This window comes from Scomber japonicus, chromosome 15 (genome assembly GCF_027409825.1).
Source record: "Scomber japonicus isolate fScoJap1 chromosome 15, fScoJap1.pri, whole genome shotgun sequence".
Classification (NCBI taxonomy): Eukaryota; Metazoa; Chordata; class Actinopteri; order Scombriformes; family Scombridae; genus Scomber; species Scomber japonicus.
Window position 1 is genome coordinate 18,842,897 of NC_070592.1, and position 22,961 is coordinate 18,865,857.

At 41.2% G+C, this 22,961-nt stretch overlaps 1 protein-coding gene across 2 annotated transcripts; it reads left to right on the forward strand.

The window, feature by feature from the left end:
• snx13 (sorting nexin 13) lies at positions 1-22,577 on the forward strand. Of its 2 annotated transcripts, none has more exons than XM_053334411.1 (25): positions 1-138; positions 9,005-9,117; positions 9,236-9,338; positions 9,469-9,558; positions 11,830-11,951; positions 12,043-12,161; positions 12,325-12,429; positions 12,616-12,704; positions 12,967-13,050; positions 13,201-13,339; positions 13,491-13,579; positions 13,842-13,941; positions 14,814-15,007; positions 15,128-15,232; positions 15,397-15,567; positions 15,919-15,988; positions 16,747-16,889; positions 17,021-17,128; positions 17,238-17,348; positions 17,500-17,661; positions 18,026-18,097; positions 18,183-18,328; positions 18,930-18,998; positions 19,084-19,196; positions 19,781-22,577. In XM_053334411.1, the coding sequence occupies exons 1-25, from the start codon at positions 127-129 to the stop codon at positions 20,014-20,016; spliced, it is 2,865 nt and encodes a 954-aa protein (XP_053190386.1). In that variant the 5' UTR covers positions 1-126; the 3' UTR covers positions 20,017-22,577. The 2 variants fall into 2 exon arrangements, with proteins under 2 accessions (XP_053190386.1, XP_053190385.1); XM_053334410.1 differs by having other exon boundaries at positions 7-495.
• The last annotated feature ends 384 nt before the right edge of the window (positions 22,578-22,961 follow it).

The window sequence follows — 22,961 nt, forward strand, 5'->3', positions numbered from 1 at the left end:
CGACGCTCCGAGGAGAGTACGGAGATTGGGAATACGAGCGATTTTAACCGAGAAAAAACAGTCTTAATCGTTTGTAACAATGTGGTGGGGTTAGCCAGAGCCACCGCACTCGCAGCCTTTTAGACGATGTTTGCAGAGGTAAGTCTGCACTGGCGGAAAAGACGCGTTTATCCTTACTGTAGTTTGTTTTCCAGTGATAGACAAGGCTAGTTAGCTTATAGCAGCTAGCGCCTTTAGCCCCGCAGGTAAACACAGAGCCTGAGCGGGGAGAGGACGGGCGGCACACAGCCTCTGTGTCTCCAGGAAGGCTGCCTGCCATAAGTGGCAGTCAACCTGGGATTACACAGCTAACGCTGCGTTAATACGCGGAGCTTAGGATATCCGTACTGTCAACACCGTACTGGAATTAGCTCGACATCGGCAATGTCGGTAATATGCGTTTAGATTATGAGTAACGTCCCTCAACAACGAGTTTCTACATCACAACAAACACAGGTGAGCTGGGCGTTAGCTGTTTGCACAGGTAGAGAGACTGAAGTCCGACGTTAAAAGAGAAAGAAAGTTTGGTGTCAGGGGTGATTGTCTGCATAGTTGTGGACTGTTTACTTATTTGTCTTTTCTAAGTGTTAGCTATAATTTATGTTGGTGGCAAGCATACATAATGCCATACATGCTCCCTACTACATGGATACTTTATGCATATACGTGTATATGTTTTTACCATTTAACATTTATCCCGGCTCACTTTGCACTATTTAGATCCTGTTTATAGTTCACCTGTAGTCATTCGTGTAGTATATTTTTGAAGAGTGTTGCGTTGTTGCACAGAGAGATAATACACCGGAGTCAAATTCCTCGTATGTGTAAACATACATGGCCAGTAAAGATAAAGCTGATTCTGATAAGAAGCAGTAACAGCTACTTGTTAGGATCAAAATGTATGTCGTGGCATTTCCTCCTTAGCTTACTTTTAGCTGTGCATTGAGTCTGAGACATTAATGCACAGTTGTCCAGTGGAGATGTTTTCAGTGACATTAGGTAGTCAGATTGCCAGTCAGACAACTGGCCTAACACAGGCTTGTCTTCAAATATTAATAAGCTGTTCTCAGTCCATTGTTGATGGTCAGTGGTTATACTGATTACACCTTGACTGGCCCTTTTTTAAGTGTGACTTATGATGACATTGGACTTCTGCTACAGTTGATGCAGTTTCACAGTGCAGTTTCTCAGTGCATGCTTGTCTCCTGTTTTAAATTGATTGAGCGCTGGCCGTTACATCTGCTGATAAGCAAACAGGTCACACTGTCCACCTCACCTGAGTGGCAGGTGACCTAACCACATCCTGGCACTGCTCCAGCAGTTTAAGTACAGGTTTAGCCTCAGTAATTAGGCTTTAGCTGCCACTGCACTATTCTTCATGTCTGACAGGGAGTACTGACGTCTGTATAATATGCAGTCAGGTGTTAAACTGTAGCTTAACACTTGCTCTTTGTAAAGTGTACCTCCTGAGTAACCTTTAGTCTGGAGTGAATGATGGGCATGTGTTTCTGTGATTAGGTTTGGCTTTAAACCAGGTTTGTAGTGTCACTGATATTATGGATGGGAGGTGTGAAGTGAGGTCAGACATACTGGGATAGATGCCACTCTCACCTTTTTTACACAGTCTCCCTCCTTACCATTGTCATAATCATCATCATCATCATCCAAGGCTTATCCTCTGCTAATAAACTACTATCCTCAGTCCATTTAACTACCCCCTCTATCAGCCTCACCTCCAGGGTTAAGGCTGGGACTGTGTTTGTTTTAGTCAGTTATTTGTTGTGTGTTATGATTTGCATTTTTGTGTCATGTGGTGTCAAAGCCATGTTTACACAGTTAATTGTTATTCGAATGTTTGTTGCTCTTGTTTTTCATGCTTTCATGCTTATTGAATAGTGTGATCAAGTTTAGCTGTGGACAGTGGCATTAACTCTTTTTTTTCTAGCTGACTTTGATATACTCACCTGAGCAAATTGCTTGCCCACATAGCTTGTTGAATAAAACCCTCGTACTCTTAGTTGTTTTGTTTGTAGGGAGATGGGAGTGTCTTTTGTGTGTTTATCCATAGGCATACAAAGTTATCTCAGTGTTTTTCACCCCTGACCAAATCTCATTAAGGTGTCTTAATCAAAGCTTGGTGGACATTAAGGCCAGCTCACTTGTCACATCAGGCCTGCTTGTCATCTAGTCTACTTCTCCCTCGTTCCTTCTGTCAGTAGAAGTCGTCGCCCCGCCAAACAAGCTGTCACATCTTAAGAATTAAGCCCTATTCAGACCTCTGTCTTGTATCCAGATATATCCACTGTCTGTCCAGGTCATGCTGAGACAGAATGTAGTTCACATGTGGCATCAGGATGGGACACGAGTCAACATGGATTTTATTGTTGTTTGAGTTTTGGTGTGGCACAGGGAGTTCAGTCAGCTACTATTGCAGGGCTGGAGTTCAATTCTTAGTAGGTGTGCCGCTGACTTCTCTGAGCAGTGTTTACAGGTGGGAGGTTGCTGATTCAGTCATTGCTTTTAGTTGGGTGTATTCTTGTGTTTATGGCACATAAGCCTTCAGTTCTTTACACCCTCCTGGAGTAACTCCTCACTAGAAGGTGAAAAGAAGTAACTGGGGGCTCAGTATGTATCACAGGAAGCATGTGGCTGACTTCACCTTCCCCAGGGTAACAGCAGATTTAGCAGAGTCAAACCCAGCACAAGGGAACTGGATACATTAAATTGAACAGAAAAATAGGGACAAACATAGTGCTTGGCCAAGACGTACTTGGCTTTGGTACCTCACTGTAGCTACAGGTTGTGTTTGTTGGGGTTTTGTTTTACAGATGGCTGACACATCAGAACAAACCTGAGGTCTCTTAATAAGGTGTTGACCCACCACAAATCACCAGAGCAGCTATCTTTCTTCCAAAACATTTGAATTTATTTAGTGTTTTGATGATGGCTGTGTAACCCACACTGCAAAATGTCCCATAGGGGTTCATGTTGGTTGAGATCTGATGACTGCGAAGGTCACAGCATATGATTCACATAATTTTCATTCTCATCAAACTCTTCAGTATCTATATTTATGTTTCTCTACTCATCTAACTTGAATTTGACTGTACATTACAGTCAGTTAATGTAGTTAGGGAAGCATTTGTATACACACGGTATTACACTGTGTAGTCTTTACCACCTCATAATTTAGAATACTTCCTCTATCTATACTTCCAGGGTGAAATGTAGTGCAATTTGTGGGTGGGGCTATAGTTGGATGTTTTTCTCATTTTTAGTCCCACTTGACATCTAATTTAAATGCATATCAGGGCTAAGTGTGTACATAGTATACCCTCACATACCCCTCTTGTTACATTTTAAGTGGTACTTCAGATCTGTTGAAGGTGAAGTACTCTACTGATAAAAAACAATTAGTTTAATTGTAATGACAAAAAAAGAGGTTTAGTTGATCCAGTTATCATGGTCATATATTTGTTCAGGTTAGTGCTGCTGGGTTCATTGTTGTTTGTTGGTCTGTTGAGTCATTTTGACAATTGTCTGCTCTCCTGCTGTACTTGTTGCGCCATCTGATGATGAAGACCACCTTCGCAGAATAGAAAGGGTGAGACGTGCTGGTAAACTGGATTTCAGCTAAATTCTTTAATAGAGTATTTACTGAATTTTAAACATGTTAGTATCACTTTGCAAATGTAAACACAAGGTTACACCTGCCATCAAAATACAGCATTGGACCTTACTGTCACTCCAAATTGATTGGTAGGTCTTTTTTTTTTTTTTTTTTTTCAAGAAAAGACTAACAAGACAACAGTAACTAAAGTACATGAATGAATTAACCATCATTACTGGTGCAGTTATTTTAAATGCACAGCCTCAGTTTGGTTATTCTTTTCAGTCTTAAAAACTAATCCTAAACCTAATATAGAAGCTCTTTCTGTCATGGTGGTCCTGGAGGATTAGACCAGCATGACCAGTCAGCCCTGTTCACTTTCTCTCTCAGGCATTAACCATGGATCTCCCAGAGGAGAGGTTTAATGGGCTGAGGTAACATCTTGCCCGATGACCACCACACCGATCGGCCTTGCGGCTAAGCGCCTGCAGACTTGTGCATGGGTTTCAAAAATAGAAATATCCACCCTTGAGCAGATCTTCCCATAAGTGTGTTTGTGCAGTGCTGGAGTTGTGTGTGTATGTGTGCAGTCGTGTTCAAGTTGCACCAGGAGATCTGGAAAATCATAATCTCCAAGACACTGATAAGAGGCTGCGTGTGTATGCCTTAATGTATTTCAAGTCAAGGGCATCAAACAGTGGAGTGCCTCTCAGGAAGACTTGCCTCTGTGTGGCACTGCTTCAATATTGTGATAATATAACATAAGCTGCAATTTTGGTTAGCTTAGCTTAGTAATAAAATGTTTTAGAGTTAATTGAGTTTGAACAGTTAATATTTCTCTACTTGATTCTTGGCCATTATATCATTTTTTTCAATAGAAACCTTTATCACAGAGGCTGGAGATCAGTTGAATTAATCCAGTATGTTTTGTTCTTATAATGTGAAGCCATCTGTTATCTTTCTCTCACAAACAATGTTTGACTCATTTCAGTAACATAAACTCTGATACAGAGAGGTGCAGACTGTGGAGTCAGACAGTCTGCCAGTTAATCATCTTAAAACATTGATAAGATAGATCTGAAAAAACAGTGATAGCCTTGAAAATTGGTGCTACATGTCCCTTTTTAAGTTTTTATTGAATGAAATGCTCACAAACAAGATGTTAACTATATTTATACAGTCAGAAATTGTTCAAAAGTAAAACAATTTTATTTTAAGCCATGCTGTCTGGCCTACGTGTCACCCACCCATATTTAAGATTAAAATGCTTGTGAAACATTGTACTGCTGTGTATTGTTAGGCTTGTGTGTTCATTTATTGTGGGTTGTGTAAGGAATTGCTTAGATGTTTATGTCTGTGTGTGTGTGTGTGTTCCCGACGGGCTTGGGTGTTAATCACTGGAACAGATGGTTCATGTTTAAAATCCAGTGTAAGCTGTAATGACTCAAGCGTGTTGGTTATCATCTCTCCTACAGAGCCAAGCCTCGGCAGCCTCATCACTTCATCACACAGCTCTACTGATAGCCTCCACATTCACAGCCGCTCACTGGCACCATTCACGTCACACTGGAATTCCTTTTCCCATATCAACTACATTCAGATACTTTCACTCTATCCTCTAAAAGTTACACTTTAACTTGTCATTACATCTAATGATATATTTGTTCAAAGAAAATATTTTTTTAACTGCAGTATTTACTGGAATATGCACCAGCACCAAAAAAATTAGATGCATTATGTATTTTCTACACTATATGGATAATACAGACAGTTATGAGGCTTTTATTGTCACAGTTATCGTCTTTGTGTATAATAGAGTCACATGTTGCATGTAGCTTTGGCCTGATGATAATAAAAGTGTCAGCAATGGCTGCAGTGAGCTGCTGAAAGCCTCTGAACATTGCCAGCAGTGGAGCAGCTGCCTTTTTTCTGTTTCTGCTGTGTGGGTGAAAGGTAAATAGAGGAGATGTGTTACTAACGGTCACACTGTTCAATGTGGTTTGCATGGAAGTCATTACCTTTTGTGTTCTTGTAAATGGCGACAACGCAGTGTCGGATAACTGTGCTGTAGTTGCCTGTGAAGTGTCAGAGATACTTAAAAAACAGTTTATGTTTGAGGCAGGGTGTGAATAGAATTCCTTTGTATTTCTACCACTCCTAAACTGTCCTAAACCTGACTTTGTCTCAGTCAGTTTTGACGTAATGAAAGCGGTCTAGTCAAGCCAGTTTGGACACATTCTGCAGCCCAGAAACATGTGTTGACATGCACTAAAAGCTCCTGGCTATTTTTTGTTTCATGGAATAACCCCATTTCGTAAACTTCTTGTCAATAAGAAACCTGGCTTTCTTAATCTGGTGGGTTAAGCAGTCGCTACACAGTTTATATGCATAACTGGGTTTTTTGGGGCGTTTTTTTGCATGTGCACATATACATGACAAAGACTGAAGACAAGAAAGCACTGCACAATGATGAAAGGAAACATTAACAATGCCTCTTTTTTATCCAAAATAATTGCAGTGTATGAATGAAACTGAGATAAGTCTAAATAAGCTTGTAGCCACAGCTTAAAAAAAACCTTGCATACTCTCACTGTGTCTCTATCAGACCAAATGACCTGAGAAAAAAGGAAACTGCAGTCTACAAAGTCTTATATAACTAAAACATTTAAAATACACCAGCCTTGGTTCAAAATGTGGTACATGTGGTAGTAGGAAATTAAACTGATTACTGACCAGCTGCACGTACTGTAAATTAGGGTTTTACAGTAATCAGGTTATTGCATTTGCATGTAAACATGTTCTAATATTTCCTGCTCATAACAACGTTAGTAAACTAAGTGACTGTCTACTGTGCGTCATAATTTTCCAAGGTGTGCTCTGAGATGCTGTTAACCCCATATGTTTCAAACCAGTTCTGCTGTCTTGTCTCGGCCTACACTCCTACAAGCCTTAAATTGTGTAAATGTGGTTTAACAATGAGCCGGTGAGGTCAGAGTCAATGGCAGCCATCAGCATCAGGTTTTAATTTTTCCAGTGGGCTGTGTTATCAGCTGGTGTGGTGACTGAGCATGTCACAAGCTGATCTGCAAAATCTGAACTGAAGCCAGTCAAGTCATTTTTTTAATTGACTGCTATCGGCTACAATGGAGCCAGATCTGATTTCTTTACTGTAACCCTTCGTGCTCTGGATGCACTGTGGAGCAGAACAATGGCAGCCGGTTGCAATAAAGACATCAACGCTGACAGGCTGTCAGCACAAAATGCAACAACAACCAATCACACTACAACAGCTAATGCCAGAAGAGTCCAGATATTGTGTGGAATAAATAGGCCACGCTTAATTAAAGAAAAGTTGTAGTTATTGTGGATATTAGGCTACTCTTTGGAGTATTTTAATTACAGTTTTAATCTCTGTTTTCTGCTGCATTAAAGTGTTGAAACTGGATGAGATGTTGAGAATGATTTATTTAGTCATATTTTGAGAAGAGTTTTCATATGGTTGAGATAGCCGTCCCATACGCAGCCCACCAGTAACAGGCCAGGCGATTACTTCCACTGGTGTTGGCACTTTGTATCAGCAGATACTCTGGTCAGGGGTGGACATAAAACCAACTACAGGACATCTTAGTCATGAGGTTTGCATCTGCGCTTGGCAGGAGTTCAGCTCTGCCTTGAAATGTTCTCACCATGAACCAAAACAATCCCAGTGAGTTTATGAAGTATAATGAAATGAAGCATAATGAAATTCATACTCATTGTCCACCGCAGTTGCCTTATGCATATGCAGATGTGTTCAGTGGTTCCTTCTTATGAGTTTTCTGAGGTGTTTTCTATCATAAATCAAATTTTGGATTTGCACGTCAGCAGAGACGCAGGTTACCCTTAGCTTAACATGTTTTTGTTAAACTGACTTTATTCGTGTTGGCTCACCACTGATTCTGAAGCATGCCTGTGTTTTGCGGTCATGCTATACACAGTGAACTGGCTGGCCCATGTTTCTGAATGTGACACAGTTGGCAGCAAGTCTAATGTGTGTCATCCAATTGTCCATGGCTGACGGCGGCAGTGAAAACAACGTGTTAGTGTTTCGGTCTGTGCTTCTCTGGTTCCATCAGTGGATCTGATTATTTAGCAGACTTTAGTATGAATGTATGGCATTGGCAGCTGAAGATCATCAGTGATAATCATCCTGTTGTCAGTGCTTCTTCCTATTTCTGCCACAGTCACAGTGTGAGTGACTCAGGGAGTTTATCTGGTGTCACCATGGGTTGCGTAGATCAATTCAATTTCTTGCGTTATCTCATGACACTGCAAATTTTATGAGCAGGAACCTCCAGCATACGCCCGCATGCAAAATACCTTATCACCTGCTCTGGATGTCATGGGTGTAATATGTAAATATGTGGGATCAATAAAGTTTCACTCAGCAGCAGCTATGATGGAGGCCACTGCCAGTTTAAATACTCTTAGCCTTCATTGAACTGACCTGAATATTAGCCCTGCTGTCTGTGCCAGTGCTGCTTACACAGCTTGGTCTGAAGCCTGGGCCTTTACTCCACGGCTCGAGGACTGAACAGATAAAAGTAACATCAAGTTTTCTGCTGTTTTTACAAATGCAATCGTTGCATCTGTAGCATTAGCATGGTTTGGAATTGTCCCCAAAAAGGTACACAGCAACTAGAGTAATTTATGTGGAAAACTGGGACAGAGTTTTTAGCTGGAAAAGAGAGCTTGGTTTCCTGCACTGACAATAACAGGAAAACCATAGGATGTGACACAGTATGCACACACACTGTGTGATACTCTCTAACAACACAACACACCACAGTGGGTCATTTTTAAATAATTGTTTCCTGTGCCAACTTCTAAAGTTGAAGACCAGTGTGTTTTCTGTTCTGCGGATGACGTCACTGTTCAGTACAATCGTCTGGTCTGATTTTGAGAGTGCTTTGCTCATTTATTTTTCCTTCACAATGGAGTGAACAGCGGAGCTCTGAGAGTTTTATATGGGGAATTTATGATGGCGCTAAGAGAAGGGAAAAAACAAGCCATTTTAAGATGGAGTACTGACGGGGGCAATTCGTAATTGATATCATATAAATCATAGGTTTACATATATAACTGAGGAGTTTGAATCAAAATTTAAAATGTAGTACTGATTACTACTTACAGCCCATTAGTCACATTATTAAGGTAGACAAACCTTACTTCTCTACTCTACTCTACTTCCTTACTATCTTCATAAACATTAAATTGGACAATCATTGTTAGTGAAGTTAGCCAGACTATATTGTTTAGCACGAGCTGAAATGCATGGATTATTTATCCTTTGTTTTGTCTTTTTCTGTGTTTTAGGCCAGTCTGTCCATCTGGGGATGGGGGGGTCTTGGAGTCGTGCTGTTCCTCGTCACCTTTGGACCCTTTGCCATATTCTACCTGGCCTTTTATATCTTCTGCTTCATTGGAGGGTGAGAGAAGAGTTTCATGCCTTTACATAAACCTTTTCCCTCTCAGTAACCACAAGAAACCGAAGATACATAGAGCAGGTTATTTAGATCGTCTCTTGTTCTCACTTCTGTGTTCTAGGGGCTTTGCGGTCACGCTGCTCTATGGAAAGATCAACTCAGAGAAACACCTGGAGAAGTGCGAGCACTCTTACTTGCCGCCCACTCAAATTGGTATAGTGAAGGTAAATGCACACACTCTGACTTCACCAACACAAATGGATTAATTAGATGGTAATCAACTGCCAGTTAGCACATTGAAGTTTTCATTGATTGGATTACTCACACTTCACCACATCTCTCTGTTTCTTTCAGACGTTGGATGAGATGCGGCTGGAGATGAAGCCGATAAAGATTGACAGGAGACTGACTGGCTCCAGTTTCATAGATGAGCCACTACAACAGGTGTGTGTTTCTATGGGTTACATATCATGACTTCCTGTGAATTTGGCACTTGTGTCAAAGCTCCACCAGCGACATGTTTGTAACCTCGACAGTCAAAATGGGGAAATGCAGTGGGCGAAAAAATCAGATGTGACTTGTATTAATGACATTATTTTTGTATTTTCCTTTTTGAAGTTTTTCTTGCCACTTATTATAGTATCACCAGCATATAGATCGTGTTTGTGTTCATTCAGTCCGCTTAGATGATAATGAGACAACAACTAAAGAGAGAAACAAATATAACAGGATTAACACTGGGCAATAAATAGTAACACTTAAGACTTTTTGGACACCGGTCCACTTTAGTCACCATCTGACCCATCAGCTGGTCCAGCCACTTCACCATGACCCCCTAAAGCCTTGGTGCCTCATGTTTACAGGAAGTTTGTTCCATGTTGTTGGTGTGTCAGTAGATGAATGCTAAGCAGGATGTCTGTTAACTGATATATATGCATATGAATGCCTGCTGATTTCTATCTGTTTTTCCAACAAAGGAAAACATGATTTCACACATAATCAGCTGCTTTTTACTGTGGTAAACATTGTGAAAAATAACTTAATAACCGAATGAAATCATATTGTGTTACAAAATATGTTGCTGGTACACGTTTGCACAAACATTTTTTCAACTTGAATGAATCTCACTTCTGCTCCTACATTTACATTAGGGTGAGGGTGGATGGGCAAGTCTCCTGCACACATTATTTTTAGTTTTTGTTCATTTCTTTTCTTTTGTATCCTCATGCTGGGCTGTTAATATCACCACTTTCTCTCTAGACACGACACAACAAATTTGCTTTTAAAATCCAGGTCACTGGAATTTTGTCACTAAGTACTGGAATCCACTGTGATTATATTTCTAACCTCATAAAGGCTCAAACTAAATCAAATTTCCTTTGTAATAACTTGATATTTAAAAAGAAATTCTATATGAGAAGCTGGAATCAGAGAAGTTGGAAAATTTCCTTTTTAAAAGATGACTAAAAACAATTAATCGATCATCAAAATAGTTGGTAATTAATTTAACATTTGGCAGCTAATCGATCAATCCACTAATTGTTGCAGCTCTAATATTCTTACTTAAATCATGCCAGCGGATACTGCTGCACTTATGTAGACTTCTGAAATCTTATCAAACTTACTGTACAGAAGAAAAAGATGAAAACTGAAAACTGTTCTAACAGAAAGCGGAACTGAAATTCCACGTACTGTTACACTGTCAGTGTTGCACCAAATTTCTTTCCTTCATCTATTGTGTATTAAAAGACTGCTGCAGGGCTGGTTGCTCACTAGCTGCGACTCAACTGACAATGTTTTCAGTTTCACACATTAGTAAATAGACACTCTAAATGGCGGTTAGTCTGTCAGCATTACCGACAGAGAAGACGGGCTTACTGGCTTTTGTCTGGCGGTCACAGTTTTCCTTTTCACGTGTTTTTGTGGTCACAACACTTGCAGTAGAAAACAAGCTTTTAGCATGATGTTCACAGCAAAGCAGCATGGCTGGCGCAATTAAGTGCAGACACAGCAGTTTGGGATGGTCAGATGACACTGCTCTACTATGGTGTTTCTGTCCTCCCTTCCTCCCTGAGAACGCTCACTAATCATTTCAGCAGCATTTGTACTGTGAGATTTCACACAGCTACCATGACATCAGGTTAGCTTTCGTCACATTCTAAAAAACAAATTCTGCTGATGAAATAACCTTCAATAACTTAGGTTTTAAAAGAAAAAGACATATTCATACTTTTTAGGAATACTGTCTGCTACCTGCTGTATATATGAAGAGAGTGTGTCTCATACAGCAGATGCAGACAGAGCAGCAGGTTACACTGATTCATGTGTTGACATGATTTAATCATACTACTCAGATGCATCCCCATTGTGTGTAACAGACTTACAGCTGCATGATTGATTTATCCAGGTCTCCATGGACCTCATAGTCCAGTAATCTGTTCCCTGGCTGTTTGTACTAGACATTGACTATCAACAGATTTGATTTTCTTCCAGAGAAGTCTTATTAACCCGTCTTACAGTCAACTCTGCTCCACCCTGCCTCTCTGTACTTTCCATCCCCCTCAATCCAGTTGATTGTGTTGCTTTGTACTAATTTGCACTTCTACTTCAATTTCTCCCTTGTTTTCCCTTTCTCTGTCTCTCTCTCTCCCCTTCCCCTCTACTTTCTTGTTTATTTATCGCTCTCTGCCAACTCCCATGTTTCTGTGTCTCTAGGTGATCCAATTTGCTCTGAGAGACTATATCCAATACTGGTACTACACTCTGAGCGAAGATGAGTCCTTCTTATTAGAGATCAGGCAGACGCTGCAGAATGCCCTCGTCCAGTTTTCCACACGGTATAAGACACATATAATAAATAATAAAAGTGATGACTTTCATACCAGCCAAATGTGTTAGTTGTAAACTTATGTGTGTGTTTGTGTCTAGGTCCAAAGAGGTGGACTGGCAGCCTTACTTCACCACTCGCCTGGTGGACGACTTTGCCACCCATTTACGTGTCTTTCGAAAAGCCCAAGATCGCCTCGCTGACAGAGAGGACAAGCAAAGTAAGCACACACTTCCTTTCTCACTCAGTTCAGAGTCTCGTGACCATGTGATGGACTACACAGTCAAATTGTGTTACAGTTGAGGGGAAGAGGTTAACGATAAAGTCAGATGATGAGACATTAGTGGTGATAATGACAATAACGACGAGCGATGTCCGAACAGGGGACATAACAGACGAGCTGGTGGACTCGTTCTTTGAGGCCGAGGTGGAGATGGAAAGGAAAATTTGTCGAGATGTAGTGTGCACTTCACACAAAGATGAAGAAGGTAAACACACTTCTGCAGACTCCTTGACCTTACATTTCACACTGTCACACACAATCCTTCCCACAAATGTGTTACTTTGGTTCATGCTATAGCTGGTAAAAACTAAACATAAACTCTGTGTGTGTGCCTGTGTGTGCCTGTGTGTGCCTGTGTGTGCCTGTGTGTGCGCGTGTGTGTGTGTATCAGGTTTCCTTCGGGACTTGTGTGAGTTGCTTCTGTATCTGTTACTACCTCCTGGAGATTTCCACAACAAGAACATGAGATACTTCCTACGGGTGAGTGCACAGAAGATACACTAACACCAAATTCTCACTCTCACTTACACTGCATGAAGAATGATCACAACTCATGTAACTTAAATGGTCTGAGTAGTAAATATAGATATACATCCTGCTGCTACTTTGGTTCCCAGCCATTGATTGAGTATTATTTCCCAACAACAGACTGCAGAAAAGTCTACACGGCACATGTGACTGCATATTTGTATCCTAAATTGTTCTGTGAAAATGTAGAAAATGTGCTGTGATGTTCCTGTAGGAAGTGCTGGCGCGTGGTGTGCTGCTTCCTCTCATCAATCAGCTGAGCGACCCAGACTACATCAATCAGTTTGTCATCTGGATGGTGAGTTAAGATTCGCATACATCCATACCTCCAACCTATCAGCAATTATTTGAATTGACATTTTGTTTAAATAATAGAAAAATATCAAAGCAAGACTGCATCTAAGAAACAATCCTGACAGAAACTGCATTTGTGTGTATGTGTGTGTAGATTCGGGATTCCAGCTGTAACTATGAAGCCTTCATGAACATCCTGAAGCTGACAGACAAGCCTGCTGAGCTGGAGGCCGTAAAGGACAAAGTGCTGGAGGAGCTGCAGTACCTCCGCTCGCTGGACACAGCAGGAGATGGTGAACACTTTTTTTAAATTTACACACAGATAGACACGTGCAATTTGTCATGGAGGAAGCACAAATGATATCTGAAAAGTTACACTAAATAAATGCAATGCTTTCATCTCTTCTTTTCCTCATCTTGTCCTTTTGTTTCTTTGTCCTTTAGACATCAATGTAATCAAGAACCAGATTAACAGTCTTCTGTTTGTGAAGAAGGTGTGTGAGACCAGGATCCAGAGACTACATTCGGGCAAGGTGAGAAACTGCTGCACAGGTGACACTGGAGGAGCCATCTTTAAGCAGATGTATAAAGACATATATTACTATTTATCTTGATGTAACCAACAGCACTTTTGATTTTTCATTGGTGATGTTTGTTAGTATGATGTTTAAATGCCGCCTGCATGATGTCAGTTTGTTTTGTTTTGTCTTGTTGCATCAGCTAGACTAAGAAAACAGTTGTATTGATTCTGCTACGTGTACTAGACTTCGCTTATCCTGTCCTTGTGCTGTGTAGGAGGTGGATGCCTTGAAGCTGGCAGCCAATTTCGGCAAGCTGTGTGTTATTCCGCTGGATCATATCCTTGTCCACAACATTGCCCTGCAGTTCTTCATGGGTAATTTTGGAAATGCATCATCACATGTACCACGAATGCCAAACATCACTGTCGTCATCCAGAGGCCTTAATCCTGAACATTTCTGTTAATCATCTTTATAATCCATAACTTATTCCATTCCTCTAGAATTTATAACCCCAACCTGACTCGTTAGATACACTCCTTTTCCGTCTCACATGACCTTGCCAGAATTTTTAAAAGGTCACTCTGCTTTACAGATCAGATTACGATTGAGTGTGTATGTGTGTCTGTGTCTAAATGCATTTTTTGAAAACCAGGAGTGAAGCCAAGTTGCGTCAGATTTGGTGTGGAAAAATGAGCACCGGCAAGCAGCTTGGACTGCATGACTAGTTCTGTCATTTTAGAATGAATGTTGCTTTTAAAATGAAAAAATGTCATCTTTTATAGGAAAATAGGTTTGTTCACCATTAGTCACCAACCAAAGATAAAGAGAGAAAGGCCCCCATTATCAGATCCATATTTCAGTGAAGAAAAACATTCTAGTAGAAGAACAAGATTTGAATGAAGTTGGAGATTGTAACAAATGTAAAAAAAGTCAATTTCACACATAATCAGTTGCTGTTTTCTGTGGGATCAAGTATGCTGCACTTAAGGTTTCGCTCCAAATCAGAAATTTCACAGCTGGGTTTTACTATCAGCTGCCAAAGGCAAAGTTACATCATTTTTTCATATTAAACAAAGCAGTTTAGAAAGATTGTTATAAATTGCATGTAACACTAGAGGGAAATTTAGTTACAAGATCTCAAACAGCCAAACATATTAGGTGCTAAATTTCAAAGTAGTGTGGCATTTACTGTGTGCTACAGTAGACACAGACTGTTTGGTCCAACTTGTGTGTCTGTTGATTCAGATTTCATGCAGGCAGCGGGGGCCCAGGCAGAGCTATTCTTCTGGCTCACTGTGGAGGGCTACAGGGTGACGGCGCAGCAGCAGCTGGAGGCGATGCTGGGCTGGCAGAAAGATGGCAAGAAGCAGCCCAGTGCCACCAAGGGGCTGCTGAAAGCCGCTGCACTGGGTGTCTATGAACAATACCTCTCTGACAAGGTAGGACACATGTGAAGGTCACGTGAGAATTACAAGTCGTTTCTCCCATGAATGAGATTAAATGTACAAATATTGTGGCGTTTCAGACCATTTCCTTTCTTTCTTTTTACTCTCCAACAGGCGTCTCCCAGAGTGCAAGTAGATGAATTATCAGTAATACAACTGGGGGAGGCGCTACAGAAAGACGACCCCACACCTGAGATATTTGATGACATCCAGAGAAAGGTACTACATCCTTTCTGCAGACTTTAATATGTATAAGATCAAAACATGTTTGTTACTTGCATAAGTTTTAGTTTTCTTTATTCTATAGTTTGTTTCTTTTTGTTACATGTGCTGCTTGCCTGTTTTCTGCCTGTTAACAAATGGTTTCACATGTTTTTCCACAGGTGTATGACATGATGCTGCGTGATGAGCGTTTCTACCCCTCCTTCAAGCAGAGTCCTCTGTACGTACGCATGCTTGCAGAGCTGGACATGCTGAAAGAGCCGAGCTACCGGGGATCTGATGACGGCGACGGGGAATCTTTCAATGGCTCTCCAACAGGAAGCATAAACCTAGTGAGTCTTCACTTCTTGTTGCAGGGCTTAGAAATGCAGACGTGGAGACACAACTGGCTCATCTTTTTTTTTTTTTTTTTTTAAGATTTTGTTGGCATAGACGCCTTTATTAATCAGTAGATCGACAGGAAACATGGGAGAGAGGGGGGGGTGACATGCAGCAAAGGACCTCCGATCGGGATCCGAACCGGGGTCGGCTGCGTATATGGCATACGCTCTAACCACTCGACCACCTGCGCGCCAACTGGCTCATCTTTGTAGCTCATCATGCACAGTAAAAGCAGCACTACATGTGCTGTGTCGCTGTTGGTAACCTTCTTCATTAATAATGCTTATTTCTTGTGATTTCAGTCTTTGGACGACTTGTCCAACTCCTGCCATGATGAAACTATGCACCTACATGCCTTCATCTCCGACACAGGTACATACACACACACACACACACACACACACACACACACACACACACACATATCTAGTCTTCAGTATACTTCTTTTGTAAGTTACAAAAAATAAAACACGGTGGCAGTTTTTTGCTTGGTGTTTAACATGGTTTTGCAAGTATAAGTCTTAGATTAAGGGTTGTGGATTAATGCTAGATCCTGGTAACTTGTGTGCACATGTTTAAAGGGTTTAAAGACGTTTAATTTGACTTATGCTTGGTGTGGTATTTTGGTGTTGTAACAGCTTATGTTGAAGAATGTTTGAATTTGTCCTGCACAGGACAAATTCAAACATGGGTATCTGTCAGTCCCTTCTTGCTCCTCCCTGCACTCTTTGTTTTTTCTTTCAACTTTTCACCTCCAAGCTCTTTTCATTTGCATGTCTGCTATGTCACTACATACTGTTCTCGTATTGTATTTCTTTCATTCCATCACCTTCACCGTTATTCTGTTTTTCCCCTTTTCCTTCCTCCTCCCTCCCTTACCTTTCCTGTCATTCTGGTTCATTTTCCTCCCTTTTATTACCCCTCCATGCCCTCTGCCTTACTGCATTCTTTCTTTCACTTATTCTTCCTACCCCCTCCTCTTTGTACCTGCACACACTTTTTTTTCTTTTCCTTTCTTTCTTTTCCCTTTCTTCTGCTTTCATCCACCCCCCCATCCATCATCCCCCTTTTGGATGTATTTGCGGGCGGGGTAGCTGATGCTTGTCTCCCCGGCTTCTGGGGTGCTGCAGGGGTTTGCAACGACCACGGTAAGACCTACGCACTCTACGCCATCACTGTGTTCAGACGCACCCAAGACGGCAGCGAGGACTGCTGGAAAACCTACCGGCGCTACTCTGACTTCCATGACTTCCATATGAGGATCACTGAACAGGTGAGTTTGTTGTAGCAGATGTACAAAACTGACTTTTTTTTTTCTTGATCAGTGCAGCTGGTCCCAGAGGAAAGACAACAGAAATAACACATCACAACTGTTCTCCTTGTGTTTTTCATGTTCTGCTTTAGTTTGAGAACCTGGCGTCCATCCTCAAGCTGCCAGGGAAAAAGACTTTCAACAACATGGACAGAGACTTCTTGGAGAAGAGAAAAAAGGACCTCAATGCTTATTTACAGGTACCAGTTTTATGTGATAGTGTTGATTAGTTTCATGTTAACAACTTTATTGCTGTGCATCATTTTGTCGAGGGTGTATCATCTGTGTGTATGTGTGTGTGTGTTTTAGTTGCTGCTGAACCCAGAGATGGTGAAGGCCTGCCCAACTCTGATTCCTTATGTCTATGACTTCTTAGAGAACAAGGCCTACAGCAAGGGCAAAGGAGAGTTTGCTCGCAAGGTCATTTAATGTTTTTAAAGAAAAAGTTTTTCAGTGTAATTTAACAACAATTGCAAAATATAATGCTCACAATTAAGCTTTTGGCATGTGTGTTTTTTGAAAATAAAATAAAAAACCTCAACATTTTATTTTGGATTCTTTCCACTATCAGATAGACACATTTGTGAATCCTCTCCGGAGCTCCATGAGGAACGTGTCCAATGCAGTGAAGGCCCTGCCAGACAGTCTGGCTGAGGGTATGACCAAAGTCTCTGACAACATGGGTCGCATGTCAGAAAGACTGGGCCAGGACATCAAACAGTCAATATTCAAGGTACTGCACTCAGCTACTGCATTGATGTATTTTGCATCCTTGCTTTTGTTCTTTTGTTTGATTCTAAATGTTTTAGCTTTTTACACTCACTTTGCTATAATTATAATAGATTTCAATTTAACACAATTCCGCTGTGTTTATCAAAAATCCTGGCACTGGATCTTCTCTACTACCAACCACTTTTACACCTGTTCCAAACTCATGTAACCTGATCAAACCTGCCAGGCTGACAATGAAACGTGTTATAAAAAAGGCTGTATCTGTGAATAATATCTAAATGTCTGACACCACTTTTTCAACACAACTCTGATGAGACAGTTAATCCAACTCCTAACCATCCAGTGTCTTCTTTTTACTTTAACAGGTGCCTCCACTCCTCCCCAAGTCAGACATCGACCCTGAACACTGTCGAGTCTCCGCTCAGTTAGACGATAACGTGAGTCAGTGTGCAGTCTGAGCGCTTGATGTTTGTTTCCTGTGTTTTGGGTGAAGTGGTCATTCACACGTGTTTGTGCGTCCAGGTCGATGATAACATTCCACTGCGGGTAATGCTGCTGCTGATGGACGAGGTGTTTGATCTCAAGGAGAAAAACCAGTGGCTACGCAGGAACATTAAGAACCTGCTGCAGCAGCTCATCAGGGCCACATATGGAGACACCATCAACAGGTCAGACACACAAAGTCCTCAGAACAGACAGACACACAGTCCATACACTGAGCATATTTTTTAGTGTCTCATTTATTTAAATACCCGCTAACCAAACATGTCTGTAAATTATCCCAAACTAAATCTATTAATAATTTTGTAGAACCCAATTTGGTTTAAGAATGATTTTTAGTTTTTGAATTTGATGTATTTTCTTTAAGAGGACTTATAAATTATAAATCATATAATAATATGGCATCTGCATTTTTGTTCCATTATGTTAAGCTGTTCTCTTGGTGTGAAAAGAGAGCAGTTGTTTTTTAGGCATGTAAATCCAAATATGGTACTTAAAACAAACAACTCATGACCTAATATGCATAGTATGTAACTGTATATTTATGGGAAAACCAGTTCAACTTGGACAAACAGTAGAATTAGAATAAGTTTACAGAATGTGTGTGAGTACATACACTGAAAACAAGCACACACGACAATACTCTCACAGTCCCTCAGTCAACTTCCACACAAGACAAAAAGAGCACTGTACAACTGGCTTCACACACACACACACACACACACACACACACACTCTCACACACTCATCTTCCCTTTGTCTCTGCAGGAAAATTGTGGACCATGTTGACTACATGACCTCACCAGAGCAGGTGGCAGATTATGTCAAGAAATTTAGGTAACCCCTCACCTTTTCTTGAAAATCATTCACAGTTGTTAAATGAGTTTTGAGAGTAACATTCAGTGTCTCTGCTCCTGTACAGGGATTCTTACTGGCCCAATGGTATTCTGGCTGAGACGCCACCCCGTCGGGACAAGAACATCCGCATGAGGACACGAATCGCCGCTAAGACCAGCCTGCTGGGTATCATGCCAGGTGAAAAACACTTTTTCCACTTATCACCTGGGTCCATTTGGGATTGCTGCACTTTATGAGAGGTTGAACTGTCAATAAACTTGAAACTAAATATTCAGTCCTCATCATTGAAGCCAAAAAACACTTGAAAGACAATCTGATAGGGCGTGAATCTCACCTTGTGCGTTTTCTCCGTTTAGATTGGAGTGTAGATTGGACTCATTGCTGCCCCTTGTGGCCACTGTGACTGTCACCAACTGTAATTGCAGTGGGTGTTTTCTGCCCTCTGACTTCATGGGGGCAATAATGAAACTGTTACAACTCTGCAGATCACTTTCTAAAACTTACTTGGACAAGCCACACAAATGTGAAATGTAATGGAAGTGTAAAATTGTATTTTTCACTTTTTACAAGTAAGACTTCCACAGAAGAGGGCTAAACTGGTTAGTTTGGTAAATGCACTTAAACACAGGATGTCAGCCTCTTAGAATAGCTCCCCTTCTGGTCAGCACAAATACTACAATGGTTTTAACCTCAGGGCAAAAAATTGAGTGAATTTTGTGCACACTGCTGATGTCTCCATGGTATATCTCTCTCTGCCTCAGATGAGCTGAAGCACATCATTGGGGCGGACACCACGCGGAAGGGCATACTGCGCGTCTTCGACATGTTTCAGTACCAACCCATGAACCGTCGTCTTGTCTACGTTTTCCTGGAGGGCTTCTTGGAGACCATGTTCCCTCAGTACAAATTCCCCGAGCTCTTTGTCAAGTTGCACTCCCGCTCTCCACGCATACACAGATACAGCCAGAAACTCAAATCCTCCTCCCTCAAGAGGTGACAGGAGAGGACCAAGGCAACGGGACACGGGCCGACGAGAGACACGCAGACTTGAGAGCTAAAAGTGAGAGTGTGGGGGGAGAGGGGCTTGAGGTGAACGTTGAGGTATGCATGTGTGATTTCTGCCCCTACCGCTTCCCTCACACACACTTTTTCAGTGAAAAACACTCCCAATTATCCAGCTGATTACTTCTGTCAAGACAGAACTGAAGGTTGAAAAACACACACATGCGCAAACACAAAATCTGTAATTTGCACCAAGACTGACCATGACAGTCTTTCTTTTAGTCTACATTATGTTCCCCACCCCCCCCCCCCTTTTTTTTGAATTTTTTGTTTAGTTTTTGTTGTTGTTGTGCTTAGCTTTGGCTGGGCCAGTCAATGCTGCTTTCTCACGGTCCAGAGAGCAGACCACAAATACTGTATTGTTTTTAAACTGCAGGAATAGATAGCATAGACCCACACCTTGCCTTACCTTTCCCGCTTCTTGTCTTCTGGCCAGCACAGTCCCACCAACTCAGTGAGCTGGCCACTCAGCTGTAGTCAAACTTACCCTCATGCTGTAGACGTTTTATCTGCAAAAGCTGCATACTTGTAAACGGCAGACAATAATTTTGTTTTCATAGCAACCAAATATGTCAATAGCACTGGGTTAAGAGGCACTGTTTTTAAAATGTGACTGAACAAATATGGGTCGAAAGGATGATTTTTTAAAAAAGGTTTTTTGTCCGATTTTTTTTTTTCTCCATCCTCAGTGCTTCACGTGAGATATGATGAGACTTTTTTCCCCCCCAGAGTGTTACATCATCTGTACCGCTCATGATCCTTTAAAAAAAAAAAAAAAAAAAAAAATAGGCCACATCCCCTTTAACGCTACTGTCGTAACCCTGTGACAACCAAAGCTCATGCTGTTCATACGTGTGTGTGTGTATGTGTGTGTGTGTGTGTACTGGTTCAATGTTGGGAAACGCTGAACTTTACTGTGCTTCATATCTTTAATCATGTGAAGAAAAAGAATGCATTGTTAACCCTTTTTTTTAATCTAAAAGGTGAGGCTTTGAGGACCCACTGAAGTGTGTTGTAGTTGGTCTCTGTGGGAGGCTCAGCTCTGGCTGTCCAAAGCGCACGATCATGTACGCTTCAAAGAATGTACTCTCTGGTCTAGTCTGTATTTGGCTTGTGTAGAATTTTGTGTGAATGGGAGTGTGTGTGTGAGTGAGTGAGTGAATATGTGTGTGTGAGTGAGTAAAGCAAGAAGATGCAACCCTCTTCAGTCAGAAACCGTGCCAGTGTGAGCTAGTGAACCAGCCTTAATACTATATACAGTATATACTGACCGAGAGATGCACGCTAGAAGTAGCTCTCCTTCACAAGATTGAACATTACAAGGAAGTCAAGATAGAGATATGGAGATATATCCCTAATCACTTTTATTCAGACAAAAGGTCTTTAATTTTGTGCAATATTTTTTTTGTTAATGCATGTGCATTTTGAATCATTGTATACTGAAAAAAAAAGTAATTCATATTGTTTTAATAGAAGAAAACATGAAACGTTTCCCCAGAAATGTCTTCTTATCCCAACAACTTAACATTCCGTTGTTGTAAAAGTACTACATTTATTTTTACAGACTTGTTTTATAAGTCTGACGTTTTTTTTTTGTTTTGTTTTAGTTTTGGGTGTGCGGGGGGTGTTTTCCACTCATCCCCCGCCCACTCGTGCAGAACCTGTGTTTTGGGTAATGATTCGGCAGTGGTGGGGTGTTTTTCTGTGTGACGATCAGCTCACCGGGCTACAGCTTATTCAGAGGTAGCCACCGACAACTGCTTCTTTTTAACCCATAAGTGGTGTTTTACACATTCAAGCCTGTTCTGTTGAGTGTGAACAGACCTTTGTCGTTATGAACTGACAGCTGGAGGGGAGCCCCCCCCCCTCCTGCCCGCTACCCCCTCCTCCTGTCCAATAGGCTCGCAGGAGAGCCGTGTCCTGTGACCAATGGAATCACTGCTAATGAGCACTTACCGTAGCAACTGTGGGAGAGCGTCTCCCATGAACGGAGCTGAACGGAGCCCCATTCTGCTGCAGTCATTGGATGGAACTCCCTCGTCTGCTGTGATTTGCTTGCACTGAGCAGCCTTGGTGGACTCTGATTGGCTGAGTAGGAGGACATGAACTCGAGCCGCTCATACAGAGAGGCGAATATTTTGTCCCCACGGTGGAGAAGGAGATATCACCTTTAACTTTCTGCACACCTCTCCATACAGGAAGGCTTGTTTGTTTGTTTTTTAACCCCAGTATATATGAATCTATGATAATGAAAATTGTGCATATCTGTGTACAGTATGTGTTAATAGTGTGCCTAAATGTACTGTCAACTCTATTTTCATATTTTTCTTTAACCTCAAAAAAAAAAAATCAATCAGAATGTCATGATCATTTTACGCGACTGAAAACGACTTTAGGGTGTTTTTTTGCATCATGCTTATCAAACTCTTCCTTGTGAGCAGTTGTGCTCAGATCAGTATAACACTAATAAAAGATAACTCAGACTAACTGACCCACAGTGTGCACGGTGTCTTCAGTGTGTTTTCTTGCTGCATTTACACATCCTTCTAGATGTGTTTACTCTGTATCAATAGTTAGGGTCTTAGCCAGAGTGCTTGATTTGGATGTCAGTATTCATTCAACGTGATCGCATTTTCTTTTTTTGCTTTATAATAAAAATATATATAATTAATGTTCCATGTTATCTATGATGCTATCTATCTGTGATTATTTGCACAGATCCACACAGCAAAAATGATAGATCTCTACAGTCACAGATAGATGTCACTCAGTCTAATGTTACAGGTAGAATGGCAACCAGACATAAGAGTGATGTTTTGAGCTATTTCAACAAAATGAATGTGCAGTGCACTAGCATAACCACATTTTCACTTTGGTGTT

Bases quoted from the DNA above. Each gene is read 5' to 3' on its own strand.
- snx13 (XM_053334410.1), top strand. From the start codon at position 448: ATGAGTAACGTCCCTCAACAACGAGTTTCTACATCACAACAAACACAG. The intron at 12,162-12,324 runs GTAAGCACACAC...ATGTCCGAACAG, and splicing joins TGACAGAGAGGACAAGCAAA to GGGACATAACAGACGAGCTG. The intron at 17,662-18,025 runs GTACTGCACTCA...TTACTTTAACAG, and splicing joins TCAAACAGTCAATATTCAAG to GTGCCTCCACTCCTCCCCAA.